The 17994-nt window shown below is 44.6% G+C and overlaps 1 protein-coding gene across 1 annotated transcript in view; it reads right to left on the bottom strand.

The window, feature by feature from the left end:
* The window catches only part of DOCK5 (dedicator of cytokinesis 5), a 165217-nt gene that overhangs the window by 18941 nt on the left and 128282 nt on the right, over positions 1–17994 (bottom strand). Inside the window, exons 32-43 of the mRNA XM_045535787.1 lie at positions 17905–17963; positions 17398–17552; positions 16496–16581; positions 14309–14468; positions 13502–13542; positions 12779–12869; positions 10485–10604; positions 8178–8267; positions 6797–6901; positions 2105–2246; positions 1060–1141; positions 63–147 (exon numbers count right to left, since the gene is read on the bottom strand). Coding sequence (XP_045391743.1) covers positions 63–147; positions 1060–1141; positions 2105–2246; positions 6797–6901; positions 8178–8267; positions 10485–10604; positions 12779–12869; positions 13502–13542; positions 14309–14468; positions 16496–16581; positions 17398–17552; positions 17905–17963 — 1216 coding nt within the window. The remainder of the gene's footprint in view (positions 1–62; positions 148–1059; positions 1142–2104; positions 2247–6796; positions 6902–8177; positions 8268–10484; positions 10605–12778; positions 12870–13501; positions 13543–14308; positions 14469–16495; positions 16582–17397; positions 17553–17904; positions 17964–17994) is intronic.

Raw genomic sequence — 17994 nt, 5'->3', positions numbered from 1 at the left:
AAGGGCTCCCTTTTCGATGTCTACTTTACCGTGTTGTAGAGAGGAAAAAGGGGTGGACTCACAGCAAACTCATTGTCCGGGTCCTTTTCTCCTTTCCGGAACGGCCGGGAGTATCTGAACTGCTGCACTTCATTGGCTCTGTAGTAGCTGGAGCAAGACACAGCAACGAGGCTGTAACCTCTCATCAAACAAGCACTCCTGGACCTGACTTCAACAAAACCTGGGATCCACCTGCCCCGGGCTGAGTTGTATCCCCTGAGCTGCCTCACAACCAACAGACTCTCCACACTGAAGGCTGGAGGCAGTGCACGATTTGATTATATTTCATATCTTACTTTCATATAATTTATGAATTTATTTCGCAGCTCACAATTGTAAAAGGCCTATGTACTTACACCCAAATTTGTATAGTTTTATAAAAGTTCTAGCAATCCCATTAACATTTAGCTTCTCAAGAGAAGGGAAGAGGCCCTCAGTCACTGGGGCCTAATCCCCCAGTGATGCTTCTGAGTGAAAATACTCAGGGATCTGAAACCTAGCAGTCATTTCCCTCTGCCTAAAAAAACAACCCCCACTGCATCCCTTTGAATTACTAAGCTTTTATCTTATGCTCAGAATAGAATAGACAGGTCTTCCAAACTGTAATGAATTTAAGGCTTGGGTTTTTATGTACTTCTGACAAAGGGTGTGAAAGCAACAAAAGTTTTTTTTTTTTTTTAACTAAGAGAAAGGGTCTTGCTCTGTTGCCCAGGGTGGAGTGCAGTGGCATGATCATAGCTCAAACTCTTGGCCTCAAGTGACCTTTCTGCCTAAGCCTCCCAAGTAGCTGGGACTGCAAACAACTACATTCCTGGCTAATGATTAAAAAAAAAAAGTTTTGTTTTGTTTTTTTTTTTTTTTTTTTTAGAGATGGGATCTTGCTATATTGCCCAGGCTGGTCTTGAACTCCTGGCTCATGCACTGAAGTGATCCTCCCACCTAAGCCTCCCAACGTGTTGGGATTACAGGCGTGAGCCACAGCACCCAGCTATGTTTTTTAAAAAATATAGAACCACTCACTTTAAGATCTGCTCCGGAACTGGCTTATCCTTGTAGCTGGGCGGCAGGTTCATCACGGGCTTCACAGTGAAGCACTGCATGTCTGAGAAGCTCGTTAAGGAAAGAAAGGAACTGGGCCAGGAAGGTGTCAGGCAGCAGGGCCCCCTGTTCTTCCTGCTTCCCCGCCGGAAATGCCACCGGCGCCAATCGCTCCCTTTGACCCGAACGCCAGGACTGCATTGAAAATGGGGTTCCCTTATGTATCACTGAAATGCCTCAGTCAGGCATTGATCCTAGGACATTTCCATGGGTCAGACACCCGGCAAACATCCTCGCCACAGGAAAACAGGCATCCATGAGATATCGGGAAATAAGTGGTTAGAAATGGTTTCAAATAATTTCTTTTGAACAAACATCCCTCTGAATGCCAGAGCCCAGGCAACAGGAATTGCTTTGCTCTTTGGATATCGTCTGTTTCTCCAGTGCCACAGCCGGGCACTGCACTGGGTGTTTTGAACATGTTTCTCTAATATACACAACACCACAAGATGGATATTATTATCCTCCTTTTACAGATGAAGAGTGTGAAAATGAAGAGGTTAAAACCCAACGCCACCCACCCGGTAACTGGGTAAAGTCAGGCTTTAAAACCAGCTCAGCGGGAAGGGCTCCTTCTCTGATTTAATGATCTCGTCTTAGAAAGAGGTCTCCCGCCATCACCCCCAGTTGCAGATACACTGTTTCAAAATCTGCAACAGAATCCAGAACAGGAAGTCTATGTTCTACTCAAGCTCCCTATCTGGCTACAAACTGTATCCTTTCACGTTCAAGATCGGCTTATCATCTCTCCCCTTTAATGACTTCATACCCACCAGCTAAGGATATTAGGGTCCCAAGTACTTTACATAGAATGGGAACCTGCAGCAGAATGTCTAAATGGGCGGGCTGCGGACACAGGACACCTTTGTCTGCAAAGAAGGGACCGCAACCCCTGGGCTCTCTGGGTTAGCTGGGGCTGCACCAGGTTGAAGAGCCTCTGGGTCTTTCTTCCCCACAGCAAGGATGCACTGCTTCGGGGAGGACTTGATGTCTTCTCCCGGGGGCGTGGTGCTGGTCATCTTCTCCGCGTTGGGGAACTGCGTCAGCAGCCGCAGGCTGAAGTCCTCTCGCCTCTCGTACTCCTTCCCCCGGTAGATAAAGATTTTATTCTGCAGGTCAGAGACAGTACGGGAAATCATCAAACAGGAGGAGTGAAGAGGCAGCTGGAGTTCTGGGTACTGAGAGAGCCACTGTACTCCCCGGCCAACGTTCAATCCACCATCATCGAGTTCTCCTTGAGTATCTATTCTAGCAACCATCATATCTGACCACAGCTGTGGTGTATTTGGGGAGTTAAGTCACAAGCATAAAAAACACTCAGCCTGGTGCACTCATAATGTGGCCCATGGACCAGAGCCAGTCTGCAAATGGTCTGTTCAGAAAAAAAGGGGGCTTGCACCCTAATTTGAATCCACAACATTACCAGGCATGCTGATATTTTTCACAGCAAGACATTCTCAATGAAAGAAGTGCATGCATTATTTACACTCAGGTAAAAACTCTTATCTATCTTAATTGTGATCCACCAACAGTTTGTGGATCAGCACTTTAAATGGAACTGCTTTAGGATAGGATGATGAGACGTGTATCACTGAATCACACAGTGATACAGTAACAGCACAGGAGACAGCAGTCCCCAGCCATCCTGAAAGTCTCATAGAAAATAAGAGCATTAAATACTATTTTCTCAGGCCAGCTGCAGTGGCTCACACCTGTAATCCCAGAACTTTGGGAGGCCAAGGCGAGAGGATCTCTTGAGCCCAGGAATTCAAGACCAGCGTGGGCAACATAGCAAGACCCTGTCTCTACAAAAAATACAAAAAAAACATAGCCAGGCTTGGTGGTGCACACCTATATTCCTAGCTTCTCAGAAGATTGAGGCAGGAGGATCTCTTGAGCCCAGGAATTCAAGACCAGCGTGGGCAACATAGCGAGACCCTGTCTCTACAAAACATTAAAAAAAAACAGCCAGGCTTGGTGGTGCACACCTATATTCTCAGCTTCTCAGGAGACTGAGGCAGGCGGATCTCTGGAGCCCAGGAGTTTGAGGCTACAGTGAGCTATGATCGTGCCACTAGCACTCCAGCCTGGGTGACAGGGTAAGACCATGTCTCTTAAAAAATAAAAAATAAATACTATTCTCCCATTCCAAATTGCAGATTTTATCTCTTTAATAAAATTGGATTTTTTTCCCAAAGACATTTCCTAGGCCCCAGGCACGGGAGTAATTTGTCTCGTTGTTGCCTGTACAAGTGCAAACAGCCACGTTTTAAAGGTTTCTTCTCATCTGGTTGTCAGCTTGGATGCATAGCTTACATTGGTAGCCCATGCATGGTTCATTTTTAACCAAAACTTGGGTCCATGCTATCTTGTAAAACGTTTTTGAAAATCACTTGTCTATTCATATAAAAAAATATTAATTGAGCAAACAGTAGATACGTAGGACACTAGGGAAATGGTGACCTTGCTCTCATGAGAGAATAAAAAACAAACAAGTAAACAAATAAGTAAACCTGCTAATTTTACATAACGTAAGTACAGGGAAGGCAGTACAACCTCCTGGGCAAACACTAAATGGAGGCCGTGAAAACTGCCAGATCTTTTGGAATAAATGATAATGTTTTTCCAAGCTTGGGAAAGAGCTGCGTGATTCACGCATTTTATGAAATTCCATCATTCAGACAAAATCACAGTGGGCAAGGGAGCAGAGTGTAAGAAGATGCTAGTTGCATGATGTGGACGGTCACTGTGCAAGGAACCAGAAGCGGGTCAGCAAGGATGAGCCTGGCGGGAAAGAGAAGGTCTCAAGGAAGATGTGGGCCTTGGTTGGGCTTAGCAGGACAGACAGAGTGAGGAGGGGTTAAGAGAAGGGACAAGAGCAACCAGGCCTGGTAAGTGGGAGGGACACGGCCCAGGGGCAGAAAGCCCAGCGTTCGGGTAGAAGAAATGAACTTGGACTGGGAGAACGAGCCAGAGTCTGAATGGTGGTCTTTCATCTCCAATCATGGTTATTTTAACTACAGGTAAATAACTCACTATCATCTCCAGCCTAGAACTTTCCTTGGCATTCCAGATCCACGTAGCACACGGTTGACTCAAGTCTCTGGGATGTTCCAAATTGACTGCACCTTGAGTATATCCAAAACCAAACCTTGACAAACAACTGACAAAGATCCGAGGGGCCCTCTGTGATCCGGCACCCACAGCCATCCCACCCGGCTTTCCCTCTCGTTCACACTTCTCCAGCCTCGTGGCTTTTGAACCTGCTGTTCCCATGGGCTAGGATGCTCCTTCGGCCTCTTGACAGCTGCATGGCTTATTCTTGCATTTCGTTCAGGTTTTTGCTCGAGTGTCATTTTCTAACTGACTGAAGTCTTTCCTGGTCACCCTATTTAAACTTGCACCTCCACCCCTGCCCCCTGCCTCTCTGTTCACCTCCCTAGAGTCCTTTATTCCACGTTTAATGCCTGCCTGCACTGTACAAGGCAGTGCTGCAGGCCATCTGACATACTAAATACCTGACCGATTTATCTTACTTTTTGATTTCTCTAAGCTGGAATATAAGCTTGATAATTTAAGGAGGTTGGTTTGTTTTAGACTCTGCCTGCATGCCTGTATCAGTGCAAGGTACACAGCAAGAGTTCAAAAAACATTTACTCAATGAATAAATTAATTTCCTCCTCCATAGCTCTGTCCCTTTCCAGTCCTGCTGTCCCAGGAAATAGCTCCACCACCCCTCCTAGGATGCATGCTGGACATGAGGACTCATTCTCGATACCTCCCTCTTTCTCACCTGCGTAGCCCATCAATCATCCGACCCTGGGACTCCATCTCCACCAGGCTAGTGTTTCCACTTCTCCCTAAAGCCACCAGGACCACCTGCCAAGTCCACCATGTCATCTCCTGCCTGAACATCTGCCATGGTCTCGTAGTGGCTTAGCCACACACACCTCCCATCCACTCTCTTAACCAAAGCCAGATGACTTTTCCAACACGAAAAACCTGCAGCGGCTCCCCACTGCTCTAGGGATGCAGACAGAACACCGAGGCAGCCCCAGGGCATCGCCTGCTCTTCCCACCCTTCCTGCCTCTCCCTGCTGGCTCCCCCAGTGCTGTCTGTGCCGGCTGCACTGTCCCATTTCCCTCCTCGGCACTGCCATGCCCTCGCCTGCCGCTTCCTCTGCCTGGAGTGCTTCTCCCATCCCCTTGCCCTCCCAGCGCACCCTTCAGACTGCAGTTAAAGCACAAATTCCCTGGGAAATCCTTCCTCTTTTTTAAAAATTAAGGCATAATTTACATACAATAAAATGGACCCTTTTAGTGTAAAATTCTGTGAGTTTTGACAAATGTAACCATGACCACAATAAAAAAATAGTACATTTTTATCACCACCCCAAATTTCCCCCATGCCCCTCTGAAGCCCAGCCTCTGCCCCACCCATCAGACAACCACCAACCTGTTTTGTTTTGTCCCAACAGAGAGTGTCACCTGGGCAAGAATGTCATACAAATGAAATCATAGAGTATATAGCCTTTTAAGTCTAGCTTCCCTCCCCTAGCACAGTGCATTTGACAATCATCCCTGTGGCTGTGTGTATTGGGAGTTCATTCCTTTTTATCACTGAGTCGTATTCTACCACATGGATATACTGCAGTTTGTTTACCCCTTCACCAGAGCAGCATCCGGGTTGGATCCATTCTTTGGTAATTATCATTAAAGCTGCTATAGGGTGCTACGAACATTCCCGTACAATATTTGTAAAAAGATAGGTTTTTATTTCACTTGGGTAAATGCTCCCTGGTGATGCTTCCAGCACAGGATGCCTCTTTTGGTTACAGTCTACATTTCACATTCACATGTTACTAACATCTCCCCCATTCAGTTGTAAAATCCAAGAGGATGGAGACCACGTCTGAGAGTAATCAGCATGATATTTCCAATGCCTTGTCTGTGCTTGGCACAGAGCAGACGCTCAGTAAATATTGACTGAAGGAGCAAATGAATTGTCTCCTTGTTAAGTGCTGTTAAGACTGTAAATTGCTTCCTTTATCACTGTTTCTTTTCTTTTTTTACATTAGGGGGAAGCAGATGGATAATATATGTTTAAGCAAAGCTCAGCTCCAAAAGAGGCTTCCTTTTTGTAGGAGATAAGAGTTTTTGATTTTGAAACCATAAAATCAATATCACATTATAGACAATTTTGAGATGGAAGAAGAATGCCATCCTCCTCACTAGTAGTGCAACAAAAATGTTTTTTATTTCGGGGAAACTCTTGCAGTCTTGTTCAGATACTTGTTTTCAAACTAGCTCTGGCTGGAAATACAATAAGCAACTAAAAGTCAGTCCATGCTTTCCCCCAGCCTGACCCACAGCCGCTGACAAGTGGACGGAATGGTTTTGTTTTTCCCCTTTTTTGTTCGTCCACCTGAGGAAAGTCATTTCACAAAAGACCTGGCAGAACACCAGGGGTGTCGGGGGTGTGGGGTGTGGGGTGCAGGGGCGGCCGCTCAGGAAGTGGTTTCCCTCCCCGACTTCCCACAGCGAGAAGACGGTGGGCAGCTGCTAGCACACAGTTGTCCATCTGGAAAAGAAATGAGCATCTTCCCTCCTTCACCCTGCCCGGCCTAAGGGCTTTGGGGACCACCCTCAGGTTTCTTACCCGCAGGAAGGAAGGATAGCCCTGGCCGTAGTATCCAACTGCAAAGTATTCAGGCTGAGGCCTCATTGCCTTAATGATGTTCTCGTAAAACGAGGCTCTTTTTTTCTGGAAAACAAAACAAGACATTCCACTGGGAGGTCACAAGAACACTATGGGGGAAAAAAAAAGATCACACTGTTTGCTTTGCTGTTTCCCACGTAACACAGAGAAACGAAAGGTCTTTGGGAAACATCATGTGGGCAAGAGGGTTATCCTGTTCTTGGATCAGAGGTTTTGGACCTGGGGTCCACGAATGTGCCTTGGAGGGTCCCGAATCGCTGAGGCTGTGCATGGAAGCGTGTGCACACACTCACTTTTCAGCGTGGGGAGGCAGGGCACAGGTTTCAGCAGTTTCTCGAAGGGGGGTCCGGACCTCTAAAAGGTTAGTTGCACTTAAGGAGACACATGGGAGAAGACGATCAGTGTTCCAGTTTGTGCAGTGGTTTGGGTTAAAGTCTTCGGTTCAGTTGTAAGTGCCCAGAAGGTGGTGGTGACGGTCTGTTTTTCAGTATCTGGTACCACCTCTGTCTTGAATTCTTCACCAGGGGAGTGGTTTCCCAGCTCAGGCTCACAGAGAAGGCAAGATAGGAAGGTAGCCAGACCCAGGGGGCTTTGGGGAGGTCCCTAACCCCCTCCCCCACAATGGTTAGCATGCCTATCTTACTACCCTTTCTAGGTGACGGTCTCTGTCAGAATAATGTTTTCTTAGATGGGTACCATGTTACATTACTAACATCTCAGTGCAATTCGGTTGATAAAACATGTGAATATTTTTGCATGCCATGGCAGAAGCTGGCATAGCACAGTGGTACATTTTTTATTAATACAAGGTGATCTTGACAAACAGCTCCTCAAAATAAATTATTATTCCATGACAACAGGTGACCTGACCTTTCGTAACTCGTCCACTAAAAATGATGAAATGCAATATCATGTTTGCTATTTTTGTTTTGCTTTGTTGATGGCTGAGGGTACGGAAGGTCCACAAAAAGATCTTCCAAATGGCACCAGGAAGAAAGAGAGAGCTGCAGACAGGGGTCCCTGAAAGTTGTGCAGAGGAAAACAGCTCCAAGTCACTATTATCTGAGGCTCAGTATCTACCGCCCTTTCGAGGCAACCCTGCCTGCCCCACGGAAGGGAGCCTTCCATGAAGGATAATCTGGACAAATAATGATCCAAGCTTTTGGACCACATTGTTTTTCATTTTTATTTCCAGCAAGGTTTACTTTTCCATTGTAAAGAACACCATTTATCCCGACTTTCTTCAACTTGCAAAAACATTTTGGTGAACGCTAATTTTAGCAGCCCCATTGGAGACCTAACATATTTGACCCCAACTCACCAGGAGATTGCCAAGGCCCTCGTAGTCGAACACTTTGCTCTCATACGTCTCGGCCAACTCCTTGCTCAGTTTGATTGCCTTCTCCCACATCTTCGGGAAAACAAAAGTAGGGTTAAAAGTGGAGAACGAAGCAGTCATTGATCCAGCTGCAAAAGCCACGGGAGAGTCACCGGGAATGAGCGGGCAGGTGGGCTGAGTTTCTGGAGATCTTCCCAACCTGCTTCATCCCCTGGATCAACTAAACCTTTCTTTCCTGACATCATAAAGATCGTGGATCTTGGCTGCCTGGCATTGTCAGTGAGTCTGTCTGCAAGAACATGAACAACACCATGTGCGTGTCCCCAGACAAAAGAAGATTGAGTTTAAAGGGCAAAGCATGGACAACTGAAAGGAGAGAAGAACTATTTCCAAAGCCCAGGTTCTGAGAACATGAGAGTCTTGCTGAAGGAGGAAGGAAGCTTCTATGGGACTCTGGTTCTGGGGTGCATGTGTGTGCAGGTAGGTTGTTTGGGGAGGACAGAGAAGACGCTAACAGTACTGTTGCATGGGATTTGGCAAACTGCATTTTCATGTAGGGTGCTGAAGTCTTTACTAAGTGGATAGAAGTTTTAGGAAATGCCTTAGAGCGTTAACAGCTGTGTGAGTCACAGGCTAATGCACACATCCGGTGTCTCAGGCCAGCATCCCAGATCGAGCCTTCTAATCATTTCTGTATTTCACGAAATGCCTCTTAGATGGGTATTACTCAAAGCGCAGCATCTGCTCACTTCCTGCTTCGTTCCCGGGAACGAAGTGCTGTATCCCATCCTTTCTGGCTGCTGAAGGAATGTATGCGCAGCCCACAATCGTGAAACACTCTAAAATTAAATCTCATAAAGGCATCATTTGTCACATTTGCCCGCTCTGAAGTTGCAGGGCTGGGTCACCGAAAAGCTCTGAGATGTGACATCTGGAACCCATTCTAGATCAGCGGGACTTGGTGCAGGAAGCCAGTCACCACCACTGGTGAAATCCAGTGATGTGGCCTTCCTGAGTCCCCTCTTCCCTTCCCCAAATGCTAAGTTACGTAAGAGACAGGAAGACTGTCTACAAAGAGGTTCCCAAAGTGTGGTCTCTGGCTCCTACAGGGGCCAGGGCGTTGATGGGGTCAAAACTATCTTCCTAATGATGCTATTATTGTCCCCTTTTCACACTCACTCTCTCATGAATATCCATGAGGCTACATGTGTGATATCACAATGGAACAGATATAGAAGCAAATCAGAGAATCCTGCTATCTTTTATTAACCCAGACATTAAAGAAATTTGTGAAAATAATGCCACTCATATCACTAATTCTTTGATAAATATAGTGATTTTTCATAAATATATATGATTCATATTAACAGGCAATAAATAAGTTTTATTATTATTGTTAAAAGAACAAATACTTAAAATTTTTTCTGCTTTAATTTCTAAGAGTATAAATATTAACAGATATAACCCATGTGAACAAAAGTGTTTTGGGGTCCTCAATAATTTTTAAGAGGGTTAAAGTTTGCAGGGACCCAAAAGTCTGAGCTTCACTTGCCATCTGGGCCTCAAGTTCATCACCTGTAAAATAGAGATATTATCTACCTAACAGGGTTATAGGAAGAATTAAATTAGAGAAAAAGTCCAAAAAAACCATCCTAAACAGTTTAGCACTAAACAGTTTACCAACCATCTGATTAGAGGGCTGGGGGTTTGAGCCACATGGTATCAGCCAGATCTCTAGGAAAGGGGGGAGGGAGTGGAGATCAAGTGAAATCACAATGAACCAAACACGCCCACACAATGAAACCCCAATAAAAACTCTGCACACTGAGGCTCAGGTAAGCCTCCTGGTTGGAGAGCACATCTATTTTCCAGGAAGGTGATGTGCCTCAAGTTCTCGGGGAGAAGACACAGAAGCTCTGCTTTTGGGATCCTCCCAGACCTTACCCTGGATGACTCCTCATTTGGCTGGTCCTGCTCTATGTCCTTTATAATAAAATTGTAATCACTAAATATACTTTACTATGTTCTGTTAGTTGTTCTAGCGAATTATCAAAGCTGAGGGGGCCATGGGAACCTCCGACATTAATGGGCACGTTGGTCAGAAGTGCAGATGGTCCTTCAGACCCTCCAAACTCGTGGCTGCCGTCTGCAGTGTGGGCCGTCCTGTTGGGGACGGTGCCCTTAACTCGTGTAGTCTGCACTAAGTCCAGGTGGTGAGCATCAGAACTGTACTGCAACAGTGCAGCCATTGTCCTCCTTCCCCTAGTAAGGAAACAACCCAGTACTCACTTTGCCTTTGTCAAAATACGATATGATTTCTTGATACAGCTTCTCTTTAAGCTCTTGCTGGGTATAAACATAGTAACTGTCCCTCTGAAGCAAATGGGGCACACAGGGCTTGTCAGACCACTGAAATCAAACAAAAGCAACAAAAGAGGTTAATGCAACCAAGTAATTAAAGAGATCAATGCAACAAATATTCGGCTAAAAAAAAAATTTGTATGTATATTTGACTCATCCATATCTTATGTTAGGTTATTTATTAAACACAAAACTCACATATACACACATATACCCAAACAAGCTCCACAATAAGCATCATGCCAAATGGACACACAATCATGGCATTCCCATGGCACGAACGAAGTGAGGCTGCCAACCAATATGATTATTGCTGTACTGAAAGGCATCATTAACACAATCAGATAAAAGAAACAAATTAGGAGAATAAAAATGGATAAGTGAAGGTAAAACTAGCACAATTTGCAAACATCATGGTTGTATTCCTCACAATACAAGGAAGTCAACTGAAAAACTACCACACACACAATAAAAGTCGTAGCAGTGTAAAAAAAATTAATATATTTGGAAATAAACAGATTTCAGATACACAGGAAATAACCATATGGAAGATAATAGAGGAAAACCAAACAAAAATAAATGCAAAAAGGTAAGATTTCTAACGGCGAACATCACAAAGAAAACGCAAGACTTTTATGCAGAAAACTTGAACACACCACGAAAGTGCACAAAAGCAGACGTGAACAAATGGAAAGTCCTATCATGCTTTTGGATAAGAAAACTCTATTTCATAAACATGTAAATTCTCACTAAATTAATTTTTAAATTCCATGATTCCAAAGTCCATATGGGAAAATAAACAAAAAGGAACAGGTAGGAAAACTCTGAAAAAGAAGAGCAATCGAGAGTAACTACCAGATAATAAAACACTATAAAGAACTAATAATTAAAACTGTGGTCCTGGGGCATGAATAGACAGAGACCCGTGCAAAAGCATAAGCAAACTAGAAAGAGACCCCCTCCGAACGTGGGAATTTAGTACATGATACAGATGGGATTTTATACCAGCAAGAAAATCTGAACTACACTTAACAAGCGGCATCCCTACTGAATAGCACTCACATCTCGTACCTTACACCAGGAGAGGAAGAGTTTAATTTTCTGAGCAGCCCAAATGAAAAGACTTACAGTTACAGACGCCGGGGTTGCTTTCTGGCCACTCTACAGCGAAATCCACAGTCACCAAGCCTCACCCCTAACCCAGACACAATAAGCTTTTTCTGTGCCCTAATATTAACTATGAATTGTGAATTTCCCATGGGAACTGGTGAGGCAGGAGACTCCTGTCTTGAATTAGTAGCTTAGAACAACGCATGTGTTACTTTCGTGTGAAATAAAAATTAAATTATACAAGAAGATTAACTGCTGGGGACAGGGATGGAGGCAGAGAGATGTAACAGGAGGCTGCTGGAGCACTCGAGGTGAGCAATGCTGGTGACATGGACTGGGATGGCGGCAAGGGGGATACGGGCAGCGGGTGGGTCAGGGGCACAGTGTGGACACAGGGGCCACCCTCTTCGCTCATGGAGAAAGTGGGAGGCGGTGAATAAAAGAGAAGAATCAAAGACGACTACAAGCTTGTCTGAGCCACTTGAGTAGATGGTGGTGTTTAGTGACACGACAGGAAAAGGGAGGCAGGATGGGATGGGAAGTAGCAGGAGCAGGACATAGATTCCTGTCATCAATATGTCATGCTTGAGCTGTCTGTTAGTCATTCAAACATCAATGTTGAAAGAACCATTTGTACATGAATCCAAAGTTAAGAGGAGGAGGTCAGGGCCAGAAATAATTATTTGAGATTCATGCTGTAGAGGTGTACTGAACCCATGCCAAAGCATCATTTTAGTTAAGGAGAGAGTATAAAAAGAAAGGACTTCTTTGGTACTATATTCACTCACAACTCATCTCTCTGCAGTTTTACAGATCTTTTTATACCTTAATCAATGCGTGTTTTATTTCTTTAATTAGAATGTCAATGACCAGAGGCCTGTAATTTGTCCTCTGCATCTAAGGAGTCTTAAATAAAAGACAACCAACATTTCCCCAATCTTGACCTGAAAATTAGCTGTGCCTATTTAGAAGGGATAAAAATATTCTCGGATAAAAGGGTATCCCTGGAGTAAGGCTCTTGTTCGTCAAAATCATGAAGGGGATACAATTTAGTCCCAAAGGACTGAACAGCTGCCATGTGGCGTGTGCCTTCCACCCCCCAGCCCGTTTACCTGCAGAAGCTCGGCGTGCAAGAGGAGCGTGCAGGCAGCTTCCGTGTAGTTCTCACAGTCACAGTGCAAATCGCGAAGCTTGTACAAATATCTGGGAAGAGGGGGAGATAGGTATTTACTTTGCTGCTCGAGCGTTGACCCAGCACTCAGCCCATTCCACATCCAGACCCTGCCTGATCCCCTGCCCACCCCGTCCCCTGCTACCGTACAGGCACACACTTGCCCGCTACCTCCTGCCGCCTCTGCATCTTTCCTGTCCCATCCAGTCTACTTTCTACTCTACCGTTAAGGCAGTGGTGTTTAATTTTCTTTTTTTTAGGTCTTGGACCCCTTTGGGACGCCAATGAAGGCTATGGAATGTCTCCCCATGAACACGGGTACTGGCTATGTATGAGTTTGTTTTATGTTCAAGGATTCACGGGCTCCAGGCTGAGACTCACTGATAGGTTTCCACGGCCTCTACTCAACACCCCGGCCAGAAGGCTTCCATCCCTCCCCTCAATCCTGACAGGACCTCACTTACACGTGCCTTCATATTGTACTTGTTTGTGCATCTATCTAAAAAGTTTATCCTTTCGGGGCAAACTGACTATATCACACACCTTTAGGTGTTTCTCAAAGCAACAAGCAAGGTGTTGGGGCACAGTATTTGTTTATTATTAAAGGAATAAGTCGCAAAGCCATGACGTAAATAGCAAAAGCTGAAAATTTCCTTCCCCTTACCTTATGTATATGTCCTCTCGCTTCTTTTCTTTATAGAAATTCTGCCAGAAAAAAAGAAAAAAACCAGGATCACAAAATACCACCATAAATCAAGAGCTGTTGGCGAGCTCGACACGAAAATGGCCAAACCACTATCATTGCTTTTCAACAGTGTCACTTTTCCAAAAGGCATTGTTTCCCTTTAATGAATACCCCCACAAGAAAAGGAGGCAACAGGTTATAGCGAAGATAAGCTGAAGAATTTTTTTTAAAAACTATACTTCTGAAGACTGTGAGAAACCTAATGGAATGGATACCAGACTCATACTCAAGCTGCCGTATATACTGTCTTCCTGGGGTCTGTTTAAGCAGAGGAAGGCATGGCGAGCCAAACCTCTGAGGTCTGTGGTCCCAGTTAACAATACCGAAAAAGGCAAGACTAAAGAGTCCTGCGGTCACCAAGATGTCACATACTAACTCTCTATTCAGGGTGTAGCATTTCTGACGCATATTCGACTTTGCCTATAAACCAACCACATATAAATACAACAGGGAGACAGCTTGAAGACAGTCTTCAGAAAAAAGAGTTGAATCGAGAGCTTATATTGCATTTTCCACCCTGTTTCCAAATTTATCCTCAAGGTCTGTGGCTGCTGGTATCTAAGTCCAAAGCTGAGCCAGGTGTTCCAGCTAGACTCGGCAGGGCACAGACCCCGTGAAGGTGCCCCCCGAGTGCCTCCGTGTCTGCGAGACCTGCCTAGAGCTGAGCCGGGGGGTGCAGGGGCAGCCTGGCAGTGCCCTCTAGTAGCCCAGGGGCTTGGCACATACCAGCACGTTAACCGTACAGCTCATGCGGTTCTCCTTGCTCTCGTCATGCATGACGATGGTTCTGTAGTCCAGCAGGTTCTCCAAGAGGCTGCTGACCAGGAACGCAAACACCTCCCCAGAGCTGGCGAGGTACTTATGTTTCCGGCAATGTTCTAGGAGCCTGGAGGGGCGGAGGGAGAGACAAACGCCTGTGTTCCACTCTGCCATTCCAGCACCATTTATGAGCACCGACCAAGGTCTCAGGAGCAGGTGGTACAAGAGTAGACAGCCCAGCGTGCCAGGTCAGCAGACGCACGCCCTGGGTGGACACCATCCTAGCCTGGCAGCCCCACTTCTGCTGTACTCTCTACTCAAGTTCTACATTTTCTTTACGACTTAACTCTAGTCCCACCGTCACTTAGAATCCCAGCCCACAATGTCCTCCTTTGACTGTTGGTGTTTTTGTTTTTTCCAGTCAATATCACAGGAGCGAGAGCCCTGCTGTCTGAGGGTTCTAATCCAGTTGAATGAGACCATCTTTCCTACATCTTTATTCTCCCTAAGGCCTGGTACTCAGGGCATCTTCTGGGCATCCTGGAAACCCTTGTACTGATGCCGAACTGAGGAACTAGATATACCTCCAGACACGTGGCTCTTTAGATAAAAGTGTTATTTTCAGATGAAAATGCAGCAAATTGAAGCTAAACTTTTGGTTTGAATCCTCTCCCTTTGGACCCACACAGAGCAAAGTTCTGGGGCTTCTCAGATTAGACAATTAAAGAAGAAAAAAAAAAACTTGGGAAAAGGGAGGAAAAAAAGAGAGAGATATGGGTCCAAAAATTAGCCCAGACTCTAAGATTTTTCTTGGACACAGGAGACTTGTAGATTATATTTTTCTGAGTTAGTGATCCAGGAAGAACCAAGAAAGCCAAGTAGGATCGTTATGTGAAAAATCAGCTGTAGGATTAAAAAAAAAAAAGAGTAGCTTATCATGTGTAAATAGTGTCTATGTGCACGCGCACATATACATGTAACTTCATTTATTTCCATAGTAGATCACAATTGCCAAAGTTATAAACTGGGAGGTCTGAAGCTCAAACAGAGAGACCTAATGGAAACATGGTAAAAAAAAAATCCACCAAAAGGTCTCATCATTAAAAATGAAATAGGAAAGACTTCTAGTTTTTTAAAATACAGACTTTTCATCAATTCAATTCCATTTTGAGTATTCAGGATGCTGGGTCCTTAGAGAATCTTCAAAAAAAGAAAGAAAACAGGTGGAGTCCCTGTCCTCGAGCACAGTATCTAGTCCACAGAATAGGTGAGTAACAAAGCAACTGGGGCAAGTGCTCAGTAGGTGACACTGTTGGTCAATATTATGAAAGTTCAGAGAACATGAGAAAGTGATAAAATAGAGTAGTTAGAACCGAATGATGGGAAGATTTGTAAATAATAACAGTAACAACCACAAACAACAGGGCAGCCCACATTTACTAGGCGTGAACTCTGCTATAGGCGCTATGTTAGCACACCGTCTTATTTAACCCTCCCAACAATACCAAGAAATAGATGCTATTCTCAGAGATGGGGAAAAATGAGGTGTAGGACAGGCTGAATCACTGGTCAAAACCCGAACTCATAGTGTTTGGTGAAAACAGGGTCTGAAGCTCAATCTCTCCCCAAAGCTCAACACCCAAGTGATTCTCACCACTCTCACGCTCTTTGTGCTGTTGTTCCCCACACGCAGAGGAGGACAAAGAGGGCGGGAGGGTGGAGGTGGGGAGGGGGTGGTCGAGGTGACGTTTATGGGGCATAAGGTATTTTTACATCTAAAGTGGACCTTGAAATTTTTTTTCCGTTTAGCTTGTTGCTTTGAAGCCATAATTAGAGGTGCTAACACTTTTGTCGAAGTTCAAAAATTCAAATACTGGGCACAATGCCACCGTTCTGTACGTTTCCTCCTTCCCTCCATCTGCTGTGTTCTCCAGGGCCAGGCCGGCCAGGAAAACACGAGCATTTGACTCACATCGGATAAACAGTGTCAGCAGCGGATGGTGCACACCCCATTAACAGCACCGAGGATCACGGTCGGGGGGACCCCGGTGGAGCTGAGACTACTCGGTCGCTCTACTGGGGCAGCAAAAGCTCCATTTTGCTCCACGACTAAATGATGCCACCGAGTCGAGGTTTTGTTTCTGAAATACTCACAGTTTTTCCAGAAGAACCTTGTATTGTTCGTCCCCTCTGCCCCCTTCTACCTCCTGGTCCAGCTTCGTGATCAATTCATTCTCAAACTGAAAGCAGAGTGAGAAGTTCACAGCATGATGTTCCATCCTTAGAAGAGGTTATGGCCAGTCTTTCTAGATTTGGTCCAAACCCTCTACTGACTTGTGAACTGTTTCCAACATATACAGGGAAGTATCACACTTGGAGTCATTCATGAACAGTGCACCAAGGCCCCATGGAAGCATTCTAAAGCAGTCTCATGTTACTCTGTCCTTTGCTTTACATTTATTTTAAAAAAATTATCTAAAACATTACTTTCTGCTACAACCATGCATATAAATATAGCTTCATGATTCTAATTTTCTATTTTATTTTTGTTTCTTATCTAAGTCTTGGTTTGCAGAGCTTCGTAGCTGCAAAATCTTCCTTTCAATATTGATGCATTTTGTAGATAAGAAAACTGAGGCATAGAGCAGAGGCATAAGGAAAACCACGTTCTCAAAGCTGGAGTAATGGTTCGGACCTCAGTCTATGGCATCACGACCTCAGCTGTATTATACCAGATAATTCTTTTATTTAATTCACTACATTATTCTCTCAGTGATGCTGAAAGAGACAGGATTAAAGTGCATGAGGTTTACTTTTAATTACCCAGAGACAGAGTGCTGCTTTTGGAAAGACATGCAGCAAAAAGATTTCTTCCAGGCTCTGAGCTGGAATATCTGATTATATATCTAATTGCTTTACAAAGTAAAATGTAAAGTGAATTTTTAGGTCAACTTTGATTTGTATTATTCGGGCTACTGCTTCTCTATATAGAAAGAAAACAAATGAGAGTTGACTACACGTGCATTTCTAAGTTGACAGGGCCTACCACTTCTTACCATATGGAAATTTCCATTGCCACTGAAATTGAACTCACACTGCATCATGTCAAAGAAAATGGGGATTGTGGCTTTCTGGAGCTCTACTTCGGGGGTCAGAGTGACCTCCAGAATGGGACCCACCATGGCTGGGATGAATTTGATTTTGTGAGGACCTGAAATAAAAGTAAAGGAGGACATTAAAACATCATTTCACCGCAAGTAAAGTGTTAGAATCTTCCTCCACAGGGCCCGTAAGAAAAATTTATGTGGGAAAAAACATCAACCCAATTCAGAAGTAAGTGACTAAATATTATGTTCTGATAACATGTGGATACAAAAGTAAGAGTTCATTATCAATGTCCCAGTGGAGATGAGGGCGTGAAACCAACAAATCAATTTTCACTTCACAGACAAATAAATCTCAGGATTCTTTGGATTAAAATTAAAGAAAAAAAAAAAGAATTCACCGTGGGATGCTTCTCACACAGAAGCTGTGCTGGGGCCTGTTTGAGGCTGGACACTCACCCAGGTTATACCACATGTCCCGGATCCTAAAGCCGAGTTCCTTTCTCATGTCCCCGTATCTAGGAAGAAGATCACAAACCAGGAGAAGAA

Source organism: Lemur catta, chromosome 22 (assembly GCF_020740605.2).
Source record: "Lemur catta isolate mLemCat1 chromosome 22, mLemCat1.pri, whole genome shotgun sequence".
In the NCBI taxonomy this organism is placed as follows: Eukaryota; Metazoa; Chordata; class Mammalia; order Primates; family Lemuridae; genus Lemur; species Lemur catta.
The sequence above is the reverse complement of the archived record's forward strand: the minus strand, read 5'-3'. Positions and strand labels throughout refer to the sequence as shown.